At 44.6% G+C, this 27,408-nt stretch overlaps 1 protein-coding gene across 4 annotated transcripts in view; it reads right to left on the reverse strand.

The window, feature by feature from the left end:
* Positions 1 to 1,235: 1,235 nt before the first annotated feature.
* LOC146180260 (N-acyl-phosphatidylethanolamine-hydrolyzing phospholipase D-like) overlaps positions 1,236 to 27,408 on the reverse strand; it is a 46,638-nt gene continuing 20,465 nt past the window's right edge. For all 4 annotated transcript variants that reach the window (XM_084579471.1, XM_084579475.1, XM_084579473.1 and 1 more), the window contains exons 4-8: positions 19,762 to 20,054; positions 19,374 to 19,563; positions 18,190 to 18,338; positions 15,219 to 15,333; positions 1,236 to 6,007 (exon numbers count right to left, since the gene is read on the reverse strand). In XM_084579471.1, coding sequence (XP_084435597.1) covers positions 5,864 to 6,007; positions 15,219 to 15,333; positions 18,190 to 18,338; positions 19,374 to 19,563; positions 19,762 to 20,054 — 891 coding nt within the window. In that variant the 3' untranslated portion in view covers positions 1,236 to 5,863. The remainder of the gene's footprint in view (positions 6,008 to 15,218; positions 15,334 to 18,189; positions 18,339 to 19,373; positions 19,564 to 19,761; positions 20,055 to 27,408) is intronic.

Below are 27,408 nucleotides of genomic sequence, written 5' to 3' on the forward strand. Positions count from 1 at the left end.
GACAAAGAGCTAAAATCTATTCTTTAGGCTGCACCTAACCTAACTAGCTGAAAGCGAAATACGAAAGAAAGTTAATAAAAGAAAGAACTCATTTGTTTGACGCTTTGGAAACTCCCGCTGTCGCCAGTCCATCCGTTTCTGGTATCCACGTGCAATCAGAGGAGCGACGGAACACGCGTCCGCACCACACGGCTGTCAACATTTTGGTTCATGGCCCCTTTTCCCAAGCATTTCACCCCAGAAGAGCCGAGCACCAGGCCGGGGGAAATCTTGTACCCATTGGAAACCGGTGGGTACCCGGCGGCACTGGACGCACAGAGCGGCGCAGCGCCCCCTGGCCCAGGTTTTCTCCCCTATGCAGTGTCTAGGGCCCTTTTTCCGAGTTTGCGTCGTTAAGTGTCGCTGTCTCACGTGATCTCGAGTCATCTGATTGGTCGAAATGCCGGAATCGGGTGTTGCCACTACGGAACCGGATGAGGTGGCAACATCATGACTCGCGATCAGGAAGATAGCGACACTTTCGATAACGACGCAGACTCTGAATACGGACCCTGGACTCTCAGCTTTACAGCCTTGGGCTCAGAAGCAAAGTGCCATAGCCATAAAGCCACTGTGGCAAGTATTGCTATTAACTGAATCTGAATCAAACAATACAAATTTACTCCAATTCTTTAGGCTGTTAATAAAGGTTAATGAACACTAAATGAGAGTTAAGATGAACAGAAGAGTTGCTTGTGTAAGCCTTGTTGAGCAGCACATCCAGAGCTTCTGGCCTTGCAAGCTTGTTGAACTGAAGCAGTTTCTGAGTACCCACCAAATCTCTTCATGTTGAGCCTTGAACTTGAATCTTGAACAACTATCTTGGGGATAGTTCTTGATACAGCGCAGCAGACGCGGACGATAGAAGTTGACACAAACAAAACACACATGGGCGCTGATTGAGAGGTCAAGCGCAGAAGCCCATATTTTTCTAGGCGAGCTAGTTCTAGGGATAGTTGGTTCATCACAAGGTAGAACAGCGCAATTTACACAAGGACAAGAAAGTGAAGCACTGTACAACCGTCTTTTCATTCTTACCCTTTTGTAGCTTGTGCTGTTGTGCCTTGGGTCTTGAATTTTCTTCATCCAGCTATGCCGCATTTAATTAATCTTTTTTTTTTTCTGCTTTTGAAAGCCGGTACATGTACAGCACAGATGCTACAGACAGAAGCAGACTGTCACCACGATAACAAGACTAAACATTTTTTATTGCTCAGTTCAACAGTGTGCCCACAGCTTCAGGCGAGTCGCCGCAGTGACCAAGAGAGCAGTGTCTGCACATTGCCTTGTTCCAGCTAACAGGCACCGAATGAAGCATGTGAGGCGTAAGAAGGAAAAAAGAAAAAAGAAAACTGAATGAGCAGCACTACAAAAACACACTAGGGACACCGAGAAGAAGTAGAAGTGGGCCTGTGGCAACAGGTTCCGGTGTTCTATTAAAAACAAGCTACTTTCTGAGAAGAACTTTCACAAGCTCAAAAAAAGGGGGAAAAGAAAATAGAATACAGGTATTGCCACCACTGACCACTTTTACACGCAAACTGAAATGATGTCGAGACAGGTTTTGTATGTGTATCTCAGAGACTCAGCTACACCACCCTTCACTTTTTCCCTGTTTACAACACAGTTTCAGTCGAGTGGCAGGAATCATGTTTTCAGCATTTTGTCAGCAGCACTGCCAAATAAAAGTCAACATGCTAGAACAGCTGCCTGGGCAAATTGATAAGGATCCATTGCAAAGCTTAGTTCTGCTCTTCGTTGCGTGCCTTTTTGTGTAATTGGTTCACAGTGGTCCTTTGCAGCAAAGTATCATCATGGCTAATAGAGCTATTCAATCGATTTTTTGTAATAAAAATCCGATCAGATTTTCCTCACCATACTTTCTAAATTGCACTTTGTGGTTGAATTTTGATGAAACTCTGTACTCTTTCCGGAAGCCAGAGATAAAAGATGAAGAACCAGTGGGAGACCAGCTAACACATCAAAGGAATGCAGCCTCTTTATGGCAATTTGATCCTCTAAAAATGTGGTGGCCCTGCCTCTAGGGCAGACAGAAACATTGCAGCTGGCACTTTGCAAATACTGATCTGAAAGAAGTCATGCTGAGCACTTGTGCTCCTGCTTTGTAATAAGAGCAGTTACAACTGATTTGGCCGGAAATTTAACGAGCTGTAGTGTGCATGTATCTGAACAAAAACCATCTTCAATCCCAGACTATTGTACTAGAATTTCATGAGTATTTATCAGTTCACTTACAAGAGCCATGAAAAAGTTTTGTTTTAGCTGATCGAGAAAAATGTTTGGCCTTCCTGAATGACAGTAGGCATTGTTTTGCCAGCTGTTGCAACAAATGAACAGTTTGCTGTTAACTGTTCAGAAGTAGTGAAAGGTTGGATTATGCCTGCTACAGAGCCTGAGAGCTTGACGAGCCAATGCAAGAGTACTGCTGCACTGTGTGTATGCATGACTTAATGCATGATTTGCTGCATTCTTGGGTTCTTGGTGTGATCACAGAAACTAAAATGAATTCTGACTGGCAAGAACATCTTAATTAAAGCTGAATACTGTTTAACCCTTTATGTATGCAGTGCATGCCATTTCTGAACGTTTATTTCCTCGCTCCACATAGGATGCCACACCGTCGTACTCGTCAAATTCTGCATTATTGTGCATTATTGTGCAACCTTTATTATGTCGTTTGGAAGCTCCTCCCACTGGTTCTTATAACACCTAACAAGTCCTGCTGCAAGCCTTCATAACATTAAAGAAAAAGAAAGGTAGACTGACAAGGGAATGAGGTCAGGTGCCTCACATTTCATCTCTCAGACGTAGTAGCGAGGCATGGCATGGCAAAACCTAGACTAGGGAGAAAGCAGATACATTGCAGTGTGCCATTCAATTAAATTGAAAGGAAATCAGCTAGCACAAGACAAAATTTGAAATAAAATGAGTCATTTCATATTTTTATAGAGGCCAACTTCTGCAACCAGCATGAAAAGCAGCGTCTGCTGGAGACAGAGAAAGGGTACTTTGACATTGGATTTTGCATACAGTCAAACCCACTTATAACAATGCTGCTTTGAACAATATGTCACATATAACAATGAACAACTGCAGCACTGTCAGCTTTTACCATGTATCCCATGGTAATATAAACTGCATCTAGCAATGCTGTCATGGTAGATTATCGGTTGTACCGATTAAATCTGGTCACTGAAGAAGGGACTTGCAAATACATACTACTGCGACTGCACCGGCCAAACCACCACTAGGAAGCACTAAGAATGGTCAAGTCCATGCCGTCTTTCACTAAGCTACTTGCAACAGTTGGACACATTGCAGAGAGATGTCAAGCCAGGAGGCAGTCAAAGCTGACTTACGGGTTCGTGTCCGGGAATACGTAAAAAATGCGGGCCACTTTCTCCTCATCAAACTTTCTCAAGTTTGTGATGTTTTAATTGTTTTTATGGCTTAATCCGATTATAACAGTGGTATTTTTATGGCACTTGAGTTGTTATAAGTGGGTTTGACTGTATACTGTTTGAATTCATTAGCACACAGAAAAATACAACCAGCATATATATGTTGCCTTTCTTATACTTGTATTTAGGTTCATGATTTAGGCTCACAAATGTAGAAAAATCAGAGGATCGATCAGTGCTGATTGCAGCGAATAATAAGCATCGTCTTGTGAAGTGTTCACCGATGCAGCATACAGGCAAATGAAACATTCTGATTCAAACTAGGTGTGCCCAGATCACCTGCACAGTATCCTCCTCGATTAACAAACCGTGAGACATTGCACATTAAAGGATGTTTAAGACATTTAAGGAGAATGCATACATGCCTTGGATGACCAAGAAATATACACGTGAAAAAGAGAAAGTTTTATGCTCACATTAAGAAAAGACCATAGGAATTCTTTAAGAGAGCAGCAACACATGTGGCCAGGAACAATCAATACTGTTTTGATTTCACTGCTATAAATCTGTCATCAATTATGATTTTGCTTTACTGACGCTAGCTACTGACACATTGCACAAATATATGTAGCCCTCAAGAGTGCATTCATAGTCTCTGGGACCTGCTGAACATCATGATACCAAAATTATCACATTATAAAGAAGGGGCACGTGCAAACTCAGCAAGGAGACCTTAATGCTGACCTCAGCTGCTCAATTATTGCACGGGTTCCAAAAAATGTTCATGGAAGAAAACAGTTGATTCAAGCACATAGTGCATAGAACAGAGTTTCATAGCATTGACATAAAATAATTGTTTGCTTCTTCTCCCGGCTCTCATGATGATGTGCCATGAATAATGTCATAAAGTGCAGAAAAAAGTGGGAGCTTGATAGAACTGGATTTACACAAATGTTGACTGGTGCTTTTTGTTACATTGCCTGTTACTATTGTCTCGAGGTCTGTGCATAGCATTACTTCAAGCAGCGAAATGAAAACATGGAGCACGCAAATCAGTTTAAAATTAGATTGTGGGTACTTTGCTAAATGCTTTTTCGGATTAAGTTAAGTGTGAATAAATGTCTCTGGAGACAAACTGCTGACTTTTTTCTTTTTTGTTGGTGAAGAAGACATTTTGTTGTGCTTTTTCCAGTTGAAATGATGAATGAGAGATGTGGAAACTTCTGCATATGTGATAAAGATTCATCAAGAGGAACAAGTCAACAAGTTAATCACAGAGCACAACTAGAAAAGAGCACAGCTATGAAGTACACATTAAACTATCACTGGCACTTTTCTGAAACATATTTGCTGATTGCCTGGCTGGGTAGCAAAGACAGCTCACCGGTTACTAAACAGTTTGAAAACATTTTGTGATTTCTCAGAAAAAAATAAGCAGTGTTATGTTACGGGTAAGTTGCTTATTAAATTGAGCTGGGCACAAGGAGAAACTAACTGTTGACTAGCTTCAATAAATTGGGTGAAAGTACCAAGGACATTTATTGTGCCTAAGCTGAGAGTTTCAAAGGAGTGTAAAAATGATTGCACTTTGGAACAACTCCCTAAGTTGAAAACAGAACTGTAGGAAATTTACATTAAACAGTTTCACTCCTATGTGCATATAAGGAAAAATACTTCACTTGTTAACCATGAAACATGGCTGCAAGGGAATGAAAAACAAAAAAACAAAATTTCTCAAAACTGCAGAGAGGTTGCTGCACTCCAAAAGATTCCTTGTGCCTTTTGCCCAGCAACATCTGCATTTAACAGAAACAAACAGTCACAAAAACAACAACAGCCCTTCTCTCAACAATGAGAATCCCTTTGCTCAGTCGTAGTTTCAAGAGTATCGGCTGTCCTGAGGGGCACGGAATAACCACCCTGCTGTAGTGTAGTGCCATTGCGAAACTAGGCTCTGTGGAACCACATTCATGCCGCAAAAGAGCCAAACTTTTCCTCGAGGACAATTAGACATCACTGTGGAACACCTGTTTACACACAGGAACACATGTACACACACACTCTAAAAAAAAAAAAAAAAGTGAGCAGCCAGTAACATGGCTGGCTGCCGCTGGCTTGAGATGTTTCCAGTTTCCTATCTTTGTGTGCTGTTGTTGCCTGCACCCGATAAAACAAAGCAGACAAAGAAGGCCACTTGTGTAGTCGATGCCGATTGCCTGCCTTTGGAGGCGAGTGCAGTCACCTCTTGCACCACTCATGACGACAGCAATGCATCCCTTCTGCGTTGATGTCGTGGGCCACCATTGACGTCAGCCTTGTGACACACGGCCGAGGATCGGGCCACGGCCAGAAGGTTGAGGAAACAACAAAGCGTTGAAATCAGACACGTCCTAGCATGGTCATCAGGGTAACACACGGGACATTCGGTTCGAAGTCGTTGCATGCAAAAGCCTTGACTCGCCATGCTTCAGGGTGAAGAACTCGCGGGGCGATATGCCGTGTCTGTCAAGACTTTCACGCAGTTTCACTGGAGGGTCGAGGTAGTACTGGAAAAACACAAAAGGCACGAATAAAGTAACTTATTTGAGGAATAAACTGTAGATTTGTTCTTGTCATCTCTATATCCCCAAAAAGAAAAATGAATAAAAAAAAGTGCATAATAAATTTATGCTTTTTTGCTGACTCGTGTGAGATACTTTTTTTTTTTTAAGGAAGAATTTATTCGAATCATGCTAAAAGATGCATAAAAATAGGTGCAGTTAAACCTCTATGTAACGAACCGCCTTGTAGCAAATTCCTTGATATTACGAAGTTTTTCAACTCCCCAACGCTGCCCCCATCGAAGTGCATGTACTTGGAAACTCCATGTAACGAAAATGTCACGGCGGTTGACCTTGATATAACGAACTCGCGGCGCTGACTGTCTCTTAGGTAGTGCCAAGTCGCTGGAAATTTCGCACAACCCCGCAAGTTTCAGGACGATAAAACACGAACTGAAGTGAGAGGAACATCTAGCAACGAGCAACTGCAGTTGATACAGCGTTTCGCATCTCCTTGGCAGACGCAGCATCTCCGCTGCTTTTGCTGTCGGAACATAGCACTACAATATTCCATGGCTAAAAGCGGCCAAAAATAAAGACAGCAGCAAAAAAAAAAAAAAAACGTGGGGCGAGCAGCGCGCTTCCTTCGCTGCCACGCGGTTGCTCGCGGGCTCCCGTGTGTCGGCAGCGGGAATAGCGGAGCGCGCTGGCGACGCGAGGCAGAGTCGGTTTCCTGGGGCAACGGTGGTGGGGGACACGATGGTGAGCGCACGCTCCTCCTCCACCACCTCTTTTCCCCGCGCCCTCGTAGGCTGCCGCCGCAGTTGCGCCGCGCTATCAGCGCAATCGCGAAACATTTCACCGCTTCTAAGACTTCCATTAATTCTGATTTACTGTGTGTGGTTTCCCTTACGATTAATCTGGTTTCCATTCTACATTGTCCTTTTGGGTCTTCACACGAAAACTGCATGTAACGAAAAATCGCGGCCATTTTACAATTTCGTTATAACCAGGTTTAACTGTATATACACAAGGATCCCAAAGTCACACAACTGTTACCGGACCCCATTGTGCTTTGTGCACTCAGTTTGCAAGCACTATATGGAAGGCATCCAATGAATGTAAAACCCTTAGGCAATAGTAATTTTATTTGGTTCTTATCGTTCATCCTTCTGATTAGCTGACCGGTGACAATGAATCTATAAGAAAATAATATGGCCATTTTTTTTTTACCCTACACCAGCTACACTAGTGCAGAAAAAAAACCATAGGAGGTGTTGGAGATTTACTGCACTGGTGCAGATGGTGTTGGTTACCAAAATAGTCCTAATGAGGTGCCGAAAAGAATTGGAATGAAATAGAATTCGAATGAAATCATCGTGTCACCACATCTCCCTTGCCATTGTTAACAAAGCACCACACTGCTACACATGCATGCCAAAATGGCCCGTCATTCCAGAGCTAGCCATGCACAAATCTTTTCATGCATATAATGTGCCTGTTAGTCGTGCATGCTCAGTGATACGAATAATATCCTGCGTTTATGTGGTGCTCGGGTAAATATCTTTTTTAGAAATGCAGCTCCATGCATTACACTATAATTTTGTGGCCATGCAAGCATTCCAATATGGCGTGAGAACATACTTTCACTGTGTTGGATATATCATGAAAGCAAAGCTCAAAACTGAATGTGAGTGCAATTTCTAAAATTTTCTAATAGGCCCAGGAGCGGCGCGCTGACATGGCTGACGTTTCATGCTTCCGCTTTGTTCAGATGATGACCTGCCTGCTTGGTCTGTGCCATAGCATGGAAAGAATTAACTCCCTGGTCTGTTCTTCTTGGATCAGATAATGCTTCCTGGCCTTATCATCCGAGCGTCACTGGTTTCCCTTGGGGCGTTTTCGTCAACACTACCACAACAGCCACATCGACGAGTGCATCACCAGCGTGGGATATAAGAAGCCACCACATCTGGCCAAGCTTCAGTGGGCCCAGGAGCGGCGTTCGCGCTGACATAGCTGACGTTTCCGCTTTGTTCAGGTGGTGACCTGCCTGCTTGGTCCCTATCTGTGTCAAAGCATGGAAAATAATTCCCTGGTCTGTTCTTCAAGGATCGGATAATGCTTCCTGGCCTTATCACCCGAGCGTCACTGGTTTCCCTTGGGGCGTTTCCATCAACACTACCACAACAGCCACATCGACGAGTGCATCACCAGCGCGGGATATAAGAAGCCACCGCATCTGGCCAAGCTTCAGTGGGCCCGGGAGCGGCGTTCGCGCTGACATAGCTGACGTTTCATGCTTCCGCTTTGTTCAGTTGATGACCTGCCTGCTTGGTCCCCATCTGTGCCATAGCATGAAAAGTGACCCCGCCGGGGTGACTCGGCGGCCGCTTTTCGATGTAGGCGAAAAGCAAGGCGCACGTGTGCTGTGCGATGTCAGTGCACGTTAAAGAACCCCAGGTGGTTGAAATTTCCGTAGTCCTCCACTACAGCGTCTCTCATAGCCTGAGTCGCTTTGGGACACTAACCCCCACAAACCAAACCAACCATCCCGCTGGTCTGTTCTTCCTGGATCGGATAATGCTTCGAGGCCTTATCACCCGAGTGTCACTGTTTTCCCTTGGGGCGTTTCCGTCAGCACTACCACAACAGCCACATCGGCGAGTGCATCACTAGCGCCGGATATAGGAAGCCACCGCATCTGGCCAATCTTCAGTGGGCCCGGGAGCGGCGTTCGCGCTGACATGGCTGACGTTTTATGCTTCCGCTTTGTTCAGGTGATTTCCTGCCTGCTTGGTCCCTATCTTTTCCATAGCATGGAAAGTAACTCCCGGTCTGTTCTTCCTGGATCGGATAATGCTTCCTGGCCTTATCACCCGAGCGTCACTGGTTTCCCTTGGGGCGTTTCCGTCAGCACTACCACAACAGCCACATTGACGCGTGCGTCACCAGCGCGGGATTTAAGAAGCCACCGCATCTGGCCAATTTTCAGTGGGCCCGGGAGCGGCGATCGCGCTGACATGGCTGACGTTTCTTGCTTCCGCTTTGTTCATGTCTGTAACTCTGTCTCACTGTTTGCAAAATGCACTAGTAACCGGTACTTATGCTGTTCCCGAGCCTATGCGCTTTGTGTGATATTTGTGAAGACTGCATTGACGTGATTACCGAATTGCTGTTGCATTCTGGTGACATTGAAAGCAATACTGGCCTGAACAAAAACAACACTGCTGAAGCAGACTCTGCTCAGCTTGATGAAATTTTTTAACGGATTGGGGCAAGCTGATTTCCTGGGCGTTGTTAATGACATTAAGGCCTTTCAGCAATCACTTGAATTGAAAATTGATCACTTAAATGAACACCTGTCAGAGGTGGAGGCCGACTGCTGATCTTGATGAATTTGAACACCATTTACAAACTGGTCAAGAAACAATTAGCGGCGTTGTTCAACAAAGCGATAGACTGCGTTCCCGTCTCGATGACCTGGAAGACCGGGCTCGTCGCAACAATCTTCTGTTCGATGGCGTTGAAGACAGCTCTGAATCACGGGAATAGACTGAGGAAAAGCTTCTTGGCTTACTTACACAGTTGAAAAAATGTAACTGCCTCCCTTGCAGAGTGTGAATTTTTATACCTTGACAAAACTTGAAACGCAATGGTTTTTTTGACAATCTGGTGGTTCCGCGCAGGTGCATCTGTTCGTTTCTCTGTATATATCTCGTCTATTTGTTCGAATAAACTTAGTTGTGAGTCGGCACTTGTCCAGTTCTTTAAGTGTTTTGTCGTCGTCTTTTTTAGCGCAGTGCATTTTTTCAATCATGTCTAATTACCAACTTGCCCAGCTTTCTACCTTATTTACGCAGTACACAGACTTAGAGATACCCCCTAACGCAATAGAGCGCGCTCATAGTCTCGGTGGACGCTACCAAGAAAACAAATGCGGACCTTTAATAGTCAGGTTTTCTCACTTTAAGGTGAAAGAGAGTGTGCTTCTGCAAAAATCAAAGTTAATGGATCGGGATATATCGATCACTGAAAACTTCTCACCAGCAACAAGGCATACGTGGAAGAAGCTGATCGAGTTTGTGAAATCGTTACTGGAATCTCCCATTTTCACCTCCTGTATGACAAACTGCACGTGAATAAAAAGATTTATGTCTATGACAGCTCAAGTGACAGTGTGCAGGAATTAAAGCAAAGAATTTCGCCCTGCTCAGACAACAGCCCAGACAAAATATGCTAACAAAAGCAGTGGACCGGCTTCGAATACTCGATCGCATGCAAATCGGGCAACGACGTCTGGCGTGCCTTGTCAGCAGTGTTCGTCCTAACAGTCAAAGTTAACTGGTAGCGAGAACCACGTTCAGGTGCTGTTTATTAACATAAAAAGTGCCACTGACGCAGACCTAATTATTCTAACGGAGACCTGGCGCAAGAATTGAAAGCAGCAAAATTTTTTATGGTCCCAAAACATACGATATCTACCGTTCCGGTGGTGGAACGCTGATTGCGATATCACAAAGCATCCACTCTTTTCTGATATCACATGTTTCCGAATTGGAAATGGTATGGGTCTGCGTCACACTGGGTCATACGAGAATCTTGCTGGGTGTTTGCTACCGCCCCCCAAATTCTACAGCTGCATTCTTTGACAGTTTGCATGATGACCTGAATAACACTGTTTGTCGTTTCCCATCACATCCTGTTGTCCTAGTAGGTGACTCTAATCTCCCTAATAATGCATGGTCTGGCGCTATTCCTGTTGTAAAACCAGCTTCATCACGTCAGCAATTTTTAGATCTGTGCGCGTGCTTTCATTTAACTCAACTTGTCCCTTTACCGACCAGACAAACGGCAGATTTAGCTAACACGATAGATTAGATCCTAACGACTCATCTGGAACTTGTATCTCCCCAGGTTTGTATCTTGTATCTCTTGCAGGTTTAAGCAATCATTCCATGCTGCACTTCGAGCTAACAGTTTCATCCCCATGGGCCGTTTTGCGCCAGAAAGTCATTCGTGACTACAGTAAAGCAGACTTCAATGTCATCAACAAAAAACTAGGCAGGTATTTAGACACATATCTGGAAGGCTTCGAACTACGTAGTGTACAGGATAACTGGGAATTATACAAGACAAAAGTGCAGGAACTCACCGAGGCACATGTGCCTGTTCGATGCATCTCATCTAATACTAATACTCCATGGTTTAACCAAACATTTTAATGTCTCTTGAATAAACAGAAACACCTTTTTCGTTTCACAAAGGCAAGTAACCGAAGTTACCGCTAGGAAGCCTATTTTGTAGCTGAAGCTGATTACACGAAAGCTGTGCATAACACAAAAATCTACTTTTTTAATACTACCTTGCCAATTATGCTATCAAGTAACCCAAAGAAATTCTGGAGTGTTGTCAACCCTAATAAAAATAATGTGATTTCACTTCAGGATGACTGGTGAGCCTCTCCACCCGGCAGAATGCCCCGTAGTGCTTAACAACATATTTTCACTCAGTTTTACCTCGTCTAATATGAATACGACGTGCACTGTGCCGCACAATAACTTTTTCTGTATGTTTCCTGTTATAATTGATCCTGGTGGTATTGGGAAAATAATAGATTCATTAAAAATCGGGAAGGTGGTCCCCTTACATAAATCAGGTAACAGATATTCACTTTTGAACTACAGATCCATTTCACTAACAAGCATTGCCTGCAAACTAATGGAACATATTTTGTATTCTAACATATTCATACCTGCCAATTTTCAGTGCTTTCTTACGAGTATCGTAGAGCCCACTCTCATTTTACGATTTTTCTTGATTTGTGTGTTGAATAAAAAGGGGTAGTAGGGTTAGACCGAGTAGATGTGCGAAAACGCGAACTCAGCTGGTTTTGTGTCGCGTGCACCGTCTCATGGCGGGCTATGTACTCCGCGGTGCATCTTTCCGTGGTGTTTGCCACATCACTTGTCGGCACCTCAGATCATGCCCGTTCAATAAAGTATGGCTACATAGTCATCGCAATTGTTGACTTTTCGGCTAGCCAAGGCTGTCAAGCTGTTAGCTATGCTTACTGTTTTGGCAGCGTAGTTGCTGCGGGTGTGATTGTGAGATGTCTACAAGAAGTACTTTCAAGTGTTCATGCTCAAATATTCAGTGGATTTTTTGTGCACACAAAAACATAGTAAAGGCGAAAGGTATGCTTTCTGCACCTACTGCCGCTTCATGTGAATATTGCGCATGTCGGTCGTCTGGAAATTCTGCTCCATCTCAATACAAATAAGAATAAGGATTTAGCGAGTATCATTGACACCAACGAGAAGATTAGTGAGCATTTTAATTTTGAAGTGGACCAAGCCACTATTCAAGCCGAGTGTCTCTTCACGGCTTTTCTGAGCGAGTAGAAGCAATCATCCAGGAGTGCATAGACGAGCAAGGCACTCTGTTGCCAGTCTTCAGGACATTGATCGTACTTTCAAGTACGATAAGCTTTCAAAAGCTATGTTTGGCATTTTCACTCTCCCATGCAGTAATGCAGAGTGTGAACGAGTGTTTAGCAAAGTCAAGAAGATGTGCACCAGGTTTTGCTCCTCCATGTCAAAAAAGTGCCTAGAACAACTGTTACTTGTCAAATGAAAGGAGTCTGGAGTTCGTCACAATCAGGTGTTTGACAAGAACTTCCTGCAGAAGACAAAAGCAGTAACCTCTTTTTTACTGTCCCAACCTTTCACTTCAAATACGTCTTTCTGAAATTTTGTTTAGGTGACTTTTCGGAACTCTAGTTTGTACTGGTCTGCTTTTCATCATTCAAAAGAGATTTTGAGTAATAAGATCTTAGTATTTTTCACCAAATCTTAGTATTTTTTTGCATCCGCTATAGTAGATTGAGCACTGTGGTGTTGGCAGGTCTGCATATTCAACTTCTGGAATCAAACTCTTTTTTTACTTCTGCCTAGCACGGTTTCCGGCGAACTTATTCTTGTGAAACTCAACTCCTTTTCACACATTCCTTGCATGTAATTCTCGATAAAAATTCACAGGCCGACTGCATATTCCTAGATTTTGCAAAGGCATTTGATAAGGTGAACCACAAGCTACTCATGCTTAAGCTTTTTGCTCTAAACCTAGATCATAATGCTTTAGCCTGGCTGGAATGTTTTCTAGCTAATCGTTCACAATGTGTAACACTTAATGACTACGATTCTCCTTTAACTGAAGTAACATAAGGCGTCCCCCAAGATTCTGTACTAGGCCCACTTCTTTTTTTGATATATATCAATGACTTGCCTAACTGCGTTTCTTCTAATATACACTTATACGCGGATGACTGTGTTTTATATTGCGAAATTTGCACCGAAGACGACAAACACTACCTTCAGACTGATCTCAATAACATTTCTCTTTGGTATAAAAAATGGCAAATGCAACTAAACCCACGCAAGTGCGCTTTAATGAGAGTTTCCAGACAAAATACTACTACCTCCACTTACACTTTGGATAATATTCCGATTGCATCTGTAGCAACATACAGGTACTTTGGTGTACTCATAAGTTCATCACTAACCTGGAAACCACATATCGAACTAATTATTAGTAGCGCTAACCGCATGCTAGGGTATTTACGTCGTAACTTCATCAAAGCCCTTGTCTCTTTAAAATTAATACTTTTTAAAACACTTGTTCTTCCTAAATTGGAATATGCTGCCCCCCTTTGGGACCCTCATCACGTCTCGCTTTGCGCTTCACTAGAACTTTTTCAAAATAATGCAGTTCGTTTTATACTTTCTAATTTTAACCGGACCGCGAGTGTCTCAGCTATGAAATCTAATCTTTCCTTACCGTCTCTCGCACAACGTAGAAAATTTTTGCACCTATGCTTTTTTCATAAAATTTATCGTTACTAGTTACAGCACTCTCGTTTTATCACTACACGCCCCTATCGCTCTTCTTGTGTCGACCATCAACATAAGAGTGGATCTAGTTTTTGCCATACGGACACTTTTTTGCATTATTTCATTCTTCGCACATCGAAAGAGTGGAACCACCTTCCCGCTGCCGTGGCTTGTATGGGATTATGCTACCTATCGTCAGCATCTGATGAGGACACTTTTATCTGATTCAAATAGTTAGTTCCTTGTGCTTCATTATTTTTTGTTTTTGTTATTCTTTTCTGCTATGATTGTTCAGTTTCTTGCGTTGCAATTGTTACTGCTGTTGTTTCTGTACTTTTTTTTTTCTGCATTTCTTTGACTGCTTGGAATATTGTATGTTCCTACATTTTAACTACGCTGTAGTGCCGCCTTTAACAAAAAAAAAGAAACATTTTCTTGCGTTGTTTGCTTGCCCACTCCCCTCTGTAATGCATCGGCGCTTGAGGGTATCGAAAATAAATAAATAACTTCACATATAAAAGCTTGTTGGGTTGGCTTTTTCTTGTTGTGTAATGTGCTGTTGCTGAGCATTGTATTGTTGCAGAAATCACATTAACCTGTTTTGTATTGTAAAATACATTTTCTATCTGTACTTGTTGCATTAAAAATGACTAGTGATGCCCTTTGAAAAATATTTACGAGAAAACCAACTCAGCGAGATTTCAAATGTATAGTATTGTCATTTAACATTAAGAAGCACATTGCCAATTCAGAAAATTTAATAACTATGCTCACCTTCAATGTTAACAGCCCCCAATTTCATGACACAATCTTGCTCCCTTAAAATCTAAAATAAATTTTAGTTAATGCTTTGATTGCTCAGCTACTTTTTTCTATCTTGCTAAACAATCCCCAGACTTCACCAACATATTACTTATGGTATTAAAGTAAATATTTGTGAACCAGAAAAAAAAAGAAAAACCCAGTATTTTTACTAGAAAACTTGCAAAGAGCTTGTAATAAAAAAACTGATGATGCCGACCTTTCTTGGACGATACTGCCACAGCGTCACATCAATATTGTGAAGACTATCAGTAAGCATGTAAGCTGTTAACTTTTGCTGTGAGCTGGATAATTGTTGCTCACAGATGGTCCTAACTTATGAGTGCATGCAGTTTCTTAATGCTTTTATGCCAAAAAGAGTGGTAATAGATTTTTATAACGGTTTCCCTAAAGAAAAAAATGAACTGGCTGACAGTAGTTTCTGTTATGACAAATTTTGTGTTCTGTGACCAATGAAGTCAGAAGTTTGTTATGGCAGTTCTTTGTGTGCAGGTGGTGCTCACCTCGTTGGCGAGGGTGAAGGTTCCCCAGTGCACGGCCAGGGTGGCACGACTGCGCACATCCTTGTGGATAAGAACTGCTTCCTCGGGGTTCACGTGCTGGTACTTCATGAACCACCTGCAATAGGAAGCACGTGTGACGTTGCAAGCTGGTGCCATGATAGTGGCCGTACACTTTGAACATATCAGCGTTCACTTAGATTTTTTTTCTACTTTGGAAATGCCCCCTGACAGTCAAAATATTCTGAGATTAAGCCACAATGTGCTGAATGCTTGCTTGTGGAGCGGGCACTACAGGATTCGACACAATGCACTATAGAGGCATACAGCTGAACATGCAGACAGCCATATTTTTTCTCCATGCATGAAGTGAACGCATGGGATACACTATTTTATTCTCCACTGCACATCGATGACCCCAAACCTCAGGATGCATTAATGATGCTGAGATTGACTGTAGTTATTACGGCATCCCAAACTTAGCGCATAGTTAAACTTTATCCTCTCGAGGAAATTAGCCAGAGCTGAGTTCTGTAAAATGCAGACATCAAATTCTTGCAAACAGTGCTCAGGTGAGCTAAGAATGTTGCTTATCACCTTTGGAAGTGTGGCATCTTTTTAAAGTGAGCCTAGATGGGTAAACTCATGCTTCCATTCGAAAAGCTGTACTCGCAGGATTTGAACCAAGAGCCTCCACATGCAACTAAGCCACCATAAAGGCAGTTGTACTTTTCCATAGCAAACCATAGTGTAAGGACTTTCACAGGACTGCATTCATTTCTCACTGGCAACATGATGCTAGACGCATTCAGTATCCATATCTAAAATGCAATGACTTTTTGTACAAATGCAACACTGAAAGCACAAGCAGTAACTGTTTCACTTTATACTGTTTCGAGCCCTATAGATGTGCACGTACATGTCACAGTACCTATGGCAAAGCCTTGCTATAATGGGTTGAGTTGTTTCATTCTGGTGGCATGCCAACATATGCCGCAATGTAAAATGTTACGATGATTGCTACGGTAGTGTATTCAAGACAGTGTAGAGTGTTCGACACCTGTTTCACGGCCTTAATGACAAATTGATGTATTCGATCGAAAATTTTTGATAAAGCAATGTATTTTGTCAAAAGTGCTCGACACGGTGCACTCAATTACCACTTCAGCCTGAGATTTAGTGCTTTATTTTGAACAATGAAGTTTCCTAAATTGATATGCTGAAAAAGGTCACACGGAGGGAGGCTAAGATGGATGCTCAGTGAATAGAGCTGCTGGATAAAACAATTCATGGAACAAGATCTCTGAACAAGGTTCAAGTTCAGCAAGATTGAATGTTGAAGCAAGAAATCTATGGCGCTCGCTTTTGGGAACTAGATGCATGAGCAGCCATCGCTGCGGTCTGCTGAGGTTCTTATTGGCTCATGCAGACACATTTTAGACGTTCAGACTTTTTCTCTCGTGCTCTTCAGATGATTCGGTTGGTTCTATTGGTGTTTAATCATATCCACACTTGTTAATGCTGATGCCCCATTTTGTGATGTAAATGTGACATGCAGTCACAACCAAAATGCCGCCATCCAAAATAAGTCATGTTTCTTTTCCGTGTTTGTCCAGTTTTGATTCCATACCGCTGTAGACTATGTGTAGTGCAGTGATACTAAATCCCACATTATGTGAAACACCACCCAGTGTAGACATAAAGCTCCACTGAACTTTTTCGTTACTGCGAGAAAATGACCGTTTTTCATAGGTCTCAAGGTATTTTTTCGCCAGTGCACAAAATACTACAGCACACGTTGCAGCATACGAAATTGCACATAGTGGAATACTCTTTCCAAAAGCTTAAGTTATAAAGCAAAAAATTTATTAGCAAACGCACAAAAAATTGAAGAATTGCCATTTTTATGGTGAGTGAATAAAAATAAGATAGAAAAGGCACAATTTACAGATGCATTATTAACAAAGAAAATTTAGAAAATATGTGTTGAAAATCAATCACCCTGCTTAAAATAATAAACTATCTGTACAGCGCCATTCTTGAGCTACACACAAAAAAAAACACACAGGTAGAAAAAGCCTCTCTCATTTGTCGGGCAATGCGCTGAAGCAGTTCCTGCTTTTCGTGAGGCACCGAACTAAATGGCTGCAAACTGGCTGTACAGGCCAGGTATCTAAGTTGGACATACGGCGGACCTTCGGGAATGCGTTTTCGTGGAATAAAATCACCCGGATTCAGAATCTAATATAACTAGTGGATGGCTGGTGCCACTTTCTGGCACTCTCAAATAACTAAGCCGGCAATATGATTCAATATTTGACTTGCTGGAAGTCATTTATCACACAATATTTAATGTTAATGCTGCATTACCATGAGTGTAACATTTTTTTTTCGAGCGCGGCTGCCATGCCCTCTTTCGCAACACATGCACATTAGTTCTCAAAAAAGTCCATCAAAAATCAAAGCGTTGTCAGAGTGGGAAAATTTAAACTGATTCTACAAGTGCAGTGCCTAGACTAATTACTGGGTGGTGCTAGGTGCATGAGGAATGATTCCAATATACTGAAATCTGTGATTTAAAGTACCAGTCATCAGTGATCGATTTGAAAGAAAGAGTTAACCAAGCTGTGTCAACAATGCCTGCATATTATAGAAACATCTTGTCTGGCTTGAGATACAAGCCTCTTGATGGGTTGCAATCTCACCTTCCCATTTCAAAGTATCTGCCCACGTTAGCAGCTCCTGCCATGTCAAGTGGTCCCTAGACGTCACACAACCCACTGGTTTGTCATTTTTCAGCCTTGTCACCTGCCGCATATCTACGGTTTCCTATATATTACACCCTCTCTGCCTGGTGTAGCCTAAGGTAGGAGGGTAGCATTTTTCAGGATTCATTCATTACACAGCATTCTTCATACCATGTCTGCCATAATGCTCACATATTTAGAAAAGGAAAAATGCACGTATATCTCACCTGGGTTCGTACGCTCCAATCGGAATGGCAGCCACATCAAAAGGTCCATATGCCTGCCCAATCTGCTTGAAAACATCACAGTAGCCCGTGTCACCCGCAAAGTAGAAGCGGTACTCTGGGCTGATGACGCACCAGCCTCCCCACAGCACCTGCAAATAATCACACCAGTATAGTAGTCAGTGTTAGCGTTCATCTGCAGAATCGTAGAGCTGGGCACAATTGTGTATGCAGCTAGGTGCAGCAGAGCATGGAGATGAGACCATGCAGACAGGGTAATTAAAAAAATCGTCACAGTATGTAATCTAGCTGATGATGATGATGGTAAATGTAGCAGCACCCAGAAAAATGGGGAGAGAACTGAAAGCTGTCTACTCTTTTTTTTTTTTTTTTTTTTGCAAAACTAATGGAAATTTTCGCTCACTTGTTCCCCTGAGCTACCATGTCACTGTCATTGCAGGTAATTAGGTTGGTAAGGTATCAGCCACTTCTGCTCTGGCCTGAGAAAAAGTCAGTGCTGTGAGACAAAAAATGGTGACCTGCCTGCTGTTGTGGCCTAGTCTAGCTCTCACGACTACAGTAATTGCAGAAAAGGGATCCAAGTGAGAAGTATGAGCCCTTTCAAGGCCCTCCATGATATGCAGTAATGTGACACTTTTGATTAGCAGCACCTTTTGCAGTGGTTGTGGATGCTGCAAAAAAAAGTGCAGTAGAGGATAGGTGTTAGCAGTTTGCCAAAACTTTCAAGGTCGCATAGTTATGTCCGCATTTCTTTCTGCTAGCACTTCTTTTTCCTCCTCTAGCAAAAGATGCGCGGAAAATAATCATGATGAGCAAATAGTTGGTCTGCTGCAGGAGATGTTACACTTCGGCGCATGAGATCTTTTTTGGTAGTACTGACATGATCAGGATCAATTCTGCACAGTTAAGTTTTAGATAATAAATAGTAATAAAAAATAAGTTGCTCGTTTTCAGATGTCACCTAGTTCGTGCAAATGATGTGCACACGCCGATACATGCCCCAACTAACTAGCACAAGTTAATAGGGCAAGTTCTTGTCAGTGGCCATCACAGAAGAGGTGCTTTATTTTCAAAGCTCTACTACAAAACATTGGCCATAGAAGGGATCGTTTTATTATTTAAAATCCTAGGAACTGTTGCAAAGAGAGAGAGAAAAAAAAACTGACCTTGTTATCATCACTTATGGTACGCTTGCACCAGTGCTGCGCAGGCACAAAGACAAAGGAGAGGTCGTTGTCCTCGGTGGCCAGGTGTCCCTCATGCCACCAGTCAAGTTCCACGACATTCTCACAGCCAAGCTGTTGCATCCAGGGCATCAGGCCCAGCGGCACAAACCACCGCAGCGTCTCCTCGAATCTGCACGAAGGAAATCATTACCATCTAGCTGCACAGGACGCAGTCTTAAAAGCAACAACTCAGTGTGGACAACGTCCTTGCTACATGGCAGAGAGTGTGGCAGTCGCTAATTTTGAAAGCATGACGGTGGTGACATCTGGCCTCTCAGGAAGGCTTCCATACAAATATTGGTGCGACACCTTTTCAGCCAATGCTGACCTGGCATTTAGCTGATGCACTGTGTTGAGGTCGAGGTGGTCGTAGTGGTTGTGGGAGATGACGACAGCGTCAATGCGGGGCAGGTCGCCCACTGTGCATGGCGCCTCACGGAAGCGCTTGGGCCCCAGCAGCTGGCTGGGGGAGGCCCGCTCACTAAGCATCGGGTCAGTCAGCACATTCACGCCCTTCATCTGCAGCAGTGCTGTTGAATGGCCCAGCCACGTGATGCGGACACCCTCTGCTGGTGGTTCCTGGAAACGGGGCTTCAGTATTGGCAGCACCAAGTCCAGTTCCTGTCGAGGAAGTGGTGGCACGGAATGAAGAGTGTAGGTCCCAGCCTTATGGCAAAGAGATCGCCAATATAAACTGCAGTGCCACTAGCAAGCCAGGCAAGTAAGCAAAAATTATATTACATTCTTTTGGTTTTACTGCGACAGTTAGGCAGAGCTGCCAAGTGGCGGGATTATTTGCATTCTTGTCCGTTCATTACCTGGCCTGGCACTAGATGGTTGTGCACCAGCTGCTAATACCATGTTCTGCTTGATCTACTCTTGTTCTTGTTTTTTAACGTGGTAACATTAAAGGTCCCGTTGCTCAGAAAATCCAGCACTGGCGTTGTGGGCGAAATATCACGGGCATGGTGCAGCTGGCACTGCTTCTTTGATGATTTGTGCAGCTTAATCAGACCACGTGGTGTCAGAAAGTTCGAAGGAACTGTGGTTTGAAGGTAGAATCAACCTTCCAGTACTCTTGGAAGCCAAGTCAGCCACGCTACATCTAGGCTATGAAGGCGCGTTCATACGGCCTGCTTATAGCGGTTAAAGGAGCGAACAGTCTCTGAGTGCAAGACAAAATTTTTTTTTTATTATTATTATTATTATTCATACTGTTGACATTTACAGGAATGTTGTCTTGTGTTGATTATTGGAAAAGACCATTAAATGCAAAGTGGAAGGAAGAACAACAGCGGGGCTTTTATAAATCATCAGCAGCAGCCTGATTATATCCACTGCAGGGTGACGGCCTTTCCCATATTCCTCAATTAACCTGGTCCTGTGCTAGCTGCATCCACTTGACCCCCACAAACTTCTTTACCTCATCAGCCCTTCAAACTTTTTGCCGCCCCCTGCTACGCTTTCCTTCCCTTGGAATCCAGTTTGTTACCTACCCTAAGCGACCATCGGTTATCCTCTCTTCGCACTACATGTCCTGCCCATGCCCATTTTTTCTTCTTAATTTCCACTAGAATGACAGTAACTTGAGTTATTTCTCTGACCCACTCTGCACGCTTCCTATCTCTTAACGTTACCCCTATCATTTTTCGTTCCATAACCCTCTGTGTTATCCTCAGCTTAAGTAGAACCCTCTTCGTTAGCCTCTACATCTCATCCCCGTAGGTGAGTATAGTTAAGATGCAACTGTTGTATACTTTCCTCTTGAGCGGTACCGGTAAGCTGCTAGTCATAATCTGGGAGTGCTTGCCAAATGCGCTTCATCCCAATCTTATTCTCCTTGTTATTTCCCTTTCATGATCTGGATCTGTGGTTAGCACCTGTCCTAAGTAGACATATTCGCCTACTATTTCCAGCGCTTCGTTACCTAACGTAAACTGCTGTTCCTTCCCGAGGCTGTTCAACATTACCTTAGTCTTTTGCATATTCGTTTTCAAGCCTACCTCTCTACTTTTCCTGCCTCAGTCATCAATCATTATTTGCAGTTCATCCCCAGAGTTACTTAGCAAGGCAATGTCATCAGCAAATCACAGGTTACTGATGTATTCTCCATCTACCCTTATCCCTAACTGCTCCCATTCCAAGTGTCTGAATACTTCCTCTTGTCTCCTTGCCTAATACCTTTCTTTATAGGAGTTTTGTTACTTTCTTTATGCAGAACTATATGGTTGCTGTGCAGACACTGTATATATCTTCCAGCACTTTCATGTACACCTCGTCTATACCCTGATTTCGCAATGCCTGCAAGACTGCCGTGATTTCTACCAAGCCAAATGCTTTTTTGCGAATGCTATGTATGAGGGCTGGTTATAGACCTTTGCATTTCGGGCTCCCTGGGCGCTGCCATTTTGTTCACTGGACCGGGCGCACCCCGCGCAAGCACTGTGGAAGCTACAGTTGTTGTTGTGGCTGTAGGAAGAATGAAAAGGAAATGCACGGGCCTGCTACTGGCTCTGTAGCTGAGCCACCTCCGCTGCCTCGTGCAGACAAAAGAGAAAATAGGGATGAAAGAAAAGGAAGAGGGAGAGAAAGACGCGTGCCGCAACAATAGCCGTCGTCCACCACCGAAATGGTGGCGGGCGCAACGACGGCCCACAACAGATAAAAATTCTGTGGCAGGCTAACCCCCGCCGCCAGCGGCGGTGACCTAGCTACAGCGAAACTGGTTTCAGACTGTCCAGAGAGGAGGAATTTCAGCAACTCCCTCACCCGATGCAAAGGTCTATTTTCCGAGCATTTTTCTATCACCTGGTTGATGGCATGGATATGATCGATAGTAGAGTACCCTTTCTGAAAACCTGCTTGATCTTTTGCTTGATTGCAGTCTAAGGTTGTCCTGATTCTATCAGCGATTATGTTAGTAAATGCTTTATAAGTAACAGACAGTAAGCTGATTGGTCTGTAATTTTTCAGGTCCTTAGCGTCCCCTTTCTTATGAACTAAGATAATGTTTGCGTTCTTCCATGGTTCCGGTACTGACGACACCAGGCACTGCGTATACAGGGTGGCCGGTTTTCCTAGCATGATATCTTCCCGTCCTTCAATAAATCTACAGTTACCTGATCCTCTCCAGCTGCTTTTCCCCTTTTCACAGTTTCTAACGCGAACACTTTCATAACCTTGTCCTTCGTCGATGGGGGAATGTCTGGCTGCTTTGCCCTACTGACATTCTCATTATTGTCCTGACTACTTTGGCTGCTGTAGAGATCAGTATAGAACTCCTCGACAACTTTGAGTATCTTGTCTATAATCGTGATGACCTTGCCCACCTTGTCCTTTAGTGCATACACCTGATTTTTGCCTATGCCCAATTTCTTCACCGCCTTAAGGCATCCGCCATTCTTTAGAGCATGCTCAATTTTCTCCATGCTATACGAATTCCTTATATCGGCCACTTTGCACATATTGATTAGCTTTGATATCTCTGCAAATTCTGTCTGGTTTGTTGGATTGGAAGCTTTCATACTTCGGTGTTTCTTAATCAAATCTTTCGTCTCTTTATATACTTCAACGGTATCCTCTCTAACTATCCTACCACCTACTTCTACCGCACACTCAGTAATGATATCTCCGAAATTATTGTTCACTGCTTCTAGGGTAATGTCGCCATCCTCTGTTAGAGCTGAATATATATTCTGTAGCGAGATCCTGAACTCTTCTGCCCTCCCCTTCACCTCTAATTCGTTGATGGGTTTCTTCCTTACTAATCTGTTGCGTTCCTTCTTCAGATTTAGGCTAATTCGGGACCTCACCATCCGGTGGTCACTGCATCATACTTTCCCGGTTACCTCTACATTCTGCATAATGGCGGGGTTAGAACAGAGTATGAAGTAAATTTCATTTTTATTCTCCCGGTTAGGACTTTTCCATGTTCATTTCCGGTTCTTCCGTTTGCTGAAGAAGGTATTCATGATTCGTAAGTTATTGCGCACTGCAAACTCGACTAGTAACTCCCCCCTGCTATTCCTAGCGCCAATGCCATAGTCACCTACTGCCTGGTCTCCTGCCTGCTTTTTCCCTACCTTGGCATTGAAGTCCCCCATTAGTACAGTACACTGCGTCTTTGCTTTTCGCATTGCCGATTCTACATCTTCGTAGAAGCTTTCAACTGCCTGGTCATCATAACTGCATGTGAGTGCATAGGCTTGTACAACTTTCAGTTTATACCGCTTATTAAGCCTAATTACGATGCCTGCCACCCTTTCATCAATACTGTAGAATTCATCTTGTAAGGTATCGCTAGGCACCCCCGGATTAGCGGCTATGTACTCAGTACCTCGTGGTAGGTTTGCTTGTAGCATGAATTTGCGCTAGCTGCATGCAGACGAGTAGGCGCAGCGAATGACCGGATAAAGCAGGGAATGCCATTAGAGTGACGAGTGTCACCGGGCGGCTGACAGGCGATCGAGTCCCAAGAGGGGAAAGTTAAGCTGCTTTGTGCATACCTGCAGTATGCTTTTCATATGAGCCGACACGACACCGCCGTCGCGGTTGAAACGTCCGTTCATAGACACGCCGCGTCCAGACAGAAAGGTGACGTTCGGCGCCGGGGGAACAGTGATGGGGAACGTTGAACAAAGGGGAAGATGTCCGCGGGAGGACCGGTTAACCGGGCGTCTTTTCGGCGCGCCGCCGCTAAGCCGGAGGTCACGAACTTTACAAGTTCTAGGAAGAGCGGGGGCGAGAGACGGCGGCGGTCCGCTAAAGACCCTGCTCATTTGCTTTGATGATCTTGACGCGAGAACGCGGCAAGGTGTGCAGTGGAATGTGGACAGCATGTGACATTTTGTCTTTTGTGTTTTTCTTTCTTTCGTTGTGGGGAAAGGGTTTCACTCACACTGCTAAGTTGCACGTGGCCACGAACCAATCATGTTGAAGTTCGTGGCGATTGGACGCAACTGAAATGGGGGCTGGACACGGAGGGCTTAAAACCAAGCCCGAGAGACCAGTCTGATGTTCTGAGCTATGGCTTGATGTGTACATCTTCGGCTAGGCCGAGCTAGCCAGATCCATGTATATTTTGCCTAACCTTGCTGTAAATATTGTAAAGTTTTGTATATAAACTTCAGTTAATCTCTTTGTAACTCTGAAGTGTCGTTATCCATATTTCGTCGTCTCTGATCAACGTCTTGGACGGGGCGCACCTGTGGTGCAATTTGCCACGTCTTCAAGTCACCGAAAAGAACCTAAAAGAACTGGCGCAGTCGACGAGGACTCTGTGGGAGCACAGGGGAGAGACGACGACGTTCCTGCAACGCAGACGCAGGAGGGAAGCGGCATTCCAGGAGAGCAGACAAGAGAAGCAGCAGCAAGGACAGCGGCAGCCAGGAGGCTACCGCTGAGGCGAGCAGCGGCGCGTCAAAAGGACCGGCTGCTGAAATCAAGATCCTGAGGTGAAGAGTGCAGCGGCGCGTCACAAGGACCGGCTGTAGGCACCAAGGGTTTGATCTGGAGCAAGCAGCGGCGCGTCAAAAGGACCGGCTGCTGAAACCAAGATCCCGAGGTGAAGCGTACAGCGGCGTGTCAAGAGGACCGGTTGCAGGCACCAAGGGCTTGATCTGGAGCAAGCAGCGGCGCGTCAAAAGGACCGGCTGCTGAAACAAAGATCCCGAAGGGGAGCTGCAGCGGCGCGTCATCAGGACCGGCTGCAGGCATCGCGATCCTGATCATCGGCTACAAGGAGGCTGGAGACAACGACAGTAGGAAGGACAAGGGAGAGGCGACGAAGGTCGGAAGCCAACTTCTGCTCCGACAAGCGAGTGAGTCCTCTTTGCCCTTCATTTTGGCGTAAGCATTACTGTCTGTGTAGGATTACGAGGGGTGCATGAACACCCGGTTCGCACATTTAAACCCGGACAGGCGAAAGGCGGGGAAAATGAGCGCTACAGAAGAGACGGTGGTAACTGAGGACAGTTTATCCGTAACTGAGATTACCGATAGCCAGACGGCTATGGAGGTGAAAAGGGAGGAACTGAGAGTTCGAGCTCTCGAACTTGAGCTTGAGCTAGCAAAATTTAAAGCAAGTAATGAAGGAAGCGCGGCGAAGAACGCCGCTGTTGCGGAGAGAAACGACGCTCGCGCTGAGTTCGGTCGCTACTCAAAATGGCTATCCGGTGCGATCCCGAAGTTCCCGGCAGAGGCAGAAGTTCCGGTCTGGTTCGAGTCCGTCGAACACACGCTAGAGGCTTACGCAGTACCAAGGGACTTGTGGGGCCATATTGTATTCCCGCTAGTTGCGGAAAAAGTTCAGTTCCTGTCAACGCGCTTGACACCGGCACAACATCGCGAGTATGAGGTTCTGAAGAAAGTGGTTTTGGAAGAGCTTAAACTTTCTGCAGGAGAGTACCGCAGACGATTCATGGGGTCCCAAAAATTACCCAACGAAGGCTGGAAAGCGTTCGCAACCCGCCTGCAGAGTTATTTTAACTTCTATGCAGATGCAAGGGGAGCCAAAACGTTTGAGGAGCTGGCCGAATTGCTAGTGGCCGACCAGTTAAAAAACACACTGTCGGAAGACGCCCTTCGCTATGTGACCTTGCAAGAAGGTGAAAGGTGGAAGAAAGCACCAGAGCTTGCCACTTTGCTACAAAATTTTGAAGAGGCCCAAGGAAAGAATAGCGCGGTCAAAAAGCGTGAACCGGAGGGCGCGGGAGGCTTTGGCGGGCGAGAAGGAAGGCGAGACGCGGGCCCCCCTAAGCGAGAGACAGGAGCCGAGCAGCGGCCAGACTTAAAGCAGAGGTACAAAGGGTGCTTCTCGTGCGGCTCAATGGGGCATAGAAGGGCTGACTGCCCACACGGCGGGGGACCAACAGTGCAGAAAACCCCCCACACAAATGGGGAAAAACTCTCGGCACGCGTAGCGACGCAGGACGGAGTTTTCGCAATGAGCGAATTGAAGCCGATTTCTTTGGCATGCCAGAACCGACGGATTAACGCAATTCTTGACACTGGGGCCGAAATCACAGTAGTGCGCGAGAGCATAGTACCGCCAGAGTTGGTTAAGCCATGTGGAGCTATCGAGTTGATATCGGCTTTCGGGGAGAAGGTGCAGGCCAAACTTGCTAGTGTTCCCTTCACGATAAACCGCGACTCGGGCATTTTCGCCGACATTAAAGAGGCAGTACCGGTGGTGTGCGCCCTGACAGACAAACTTGGGTCGGGGACAGATTGCTTACTCTCTGAAGAAGCTTGGGAGTCCCTTAGAGACGAAGATGATAAGCAAGGCTTTGTAGCAGCGAGTAAGGCAGAAGCCACAGACCAGATGAAAGTTGACCTGACAGAACTGGTGCCAGGCGCGCAGGGAAGAGCAGCCTATGGGGTCATTATCACACAGGAACTAAAGACGGTAACCAGTAAGGAAACAAAAGGCCGTGCTCGCGATACTGAAGACACGGCTCTTAGTACAGCCGGAGAGAGCAACGCGTATGCAGTTTTCCAGAAGGAGCAAAAGAGTGACCCCACATTGATAGAAGCTTGGAACAACAGTCGGGAAGGGAGAGGAGGCATGGCAGAGATAGATGGCTTGCTCTATCATAAGGAAAGGTTGCTTGGAGAACAAGTAATGCAGCTGGTGCTCCCGAAATCTCGGCGTCAAAAAGTCCTAAAATTAGCTCATGAAGCTAGCCGGGGTGGACATCTAGGAATCCGAAAAACAAAAGCTGGGATTAAGTACCACTTTTGTTGGCCGGGTATTGAAAAGGACGTGCGTGAGTACTGCAACAGCTGCCACGGATGCCAAACGAGGTCCGAGCGTCAGCAGAAAGAAAACTTTAAGGTTAAACCGGAAAAGTGCCAGGTGGCGAAAGGATTAATCCGTTGTTTGGGCCAAGTGGTTGAGTCGGGAACCCATGCTGCCGTTCCCGACAAGTTTTCAGCTATTAAGAGACTGAAGGCGCCGAAAACGAAAGGAGCTTCG

The sequence above is a fragment of the Amblyomma maculatum genome, chromosome 9 (genome assembly GCF_055883805.1).
Source record: "Amblyomma maculatum isolate TAMU_Amacu chromosome 9, ASM5588380v1, whole genome shotgun sequence".
Classification (NCBI taxonomy): domain Eukaryota; kingdom Metazoa; phylum Arthropoda; class Arachnida; order Ixodida; family Ixodidae; genus Amblyomma; species Amblyomma maculatum.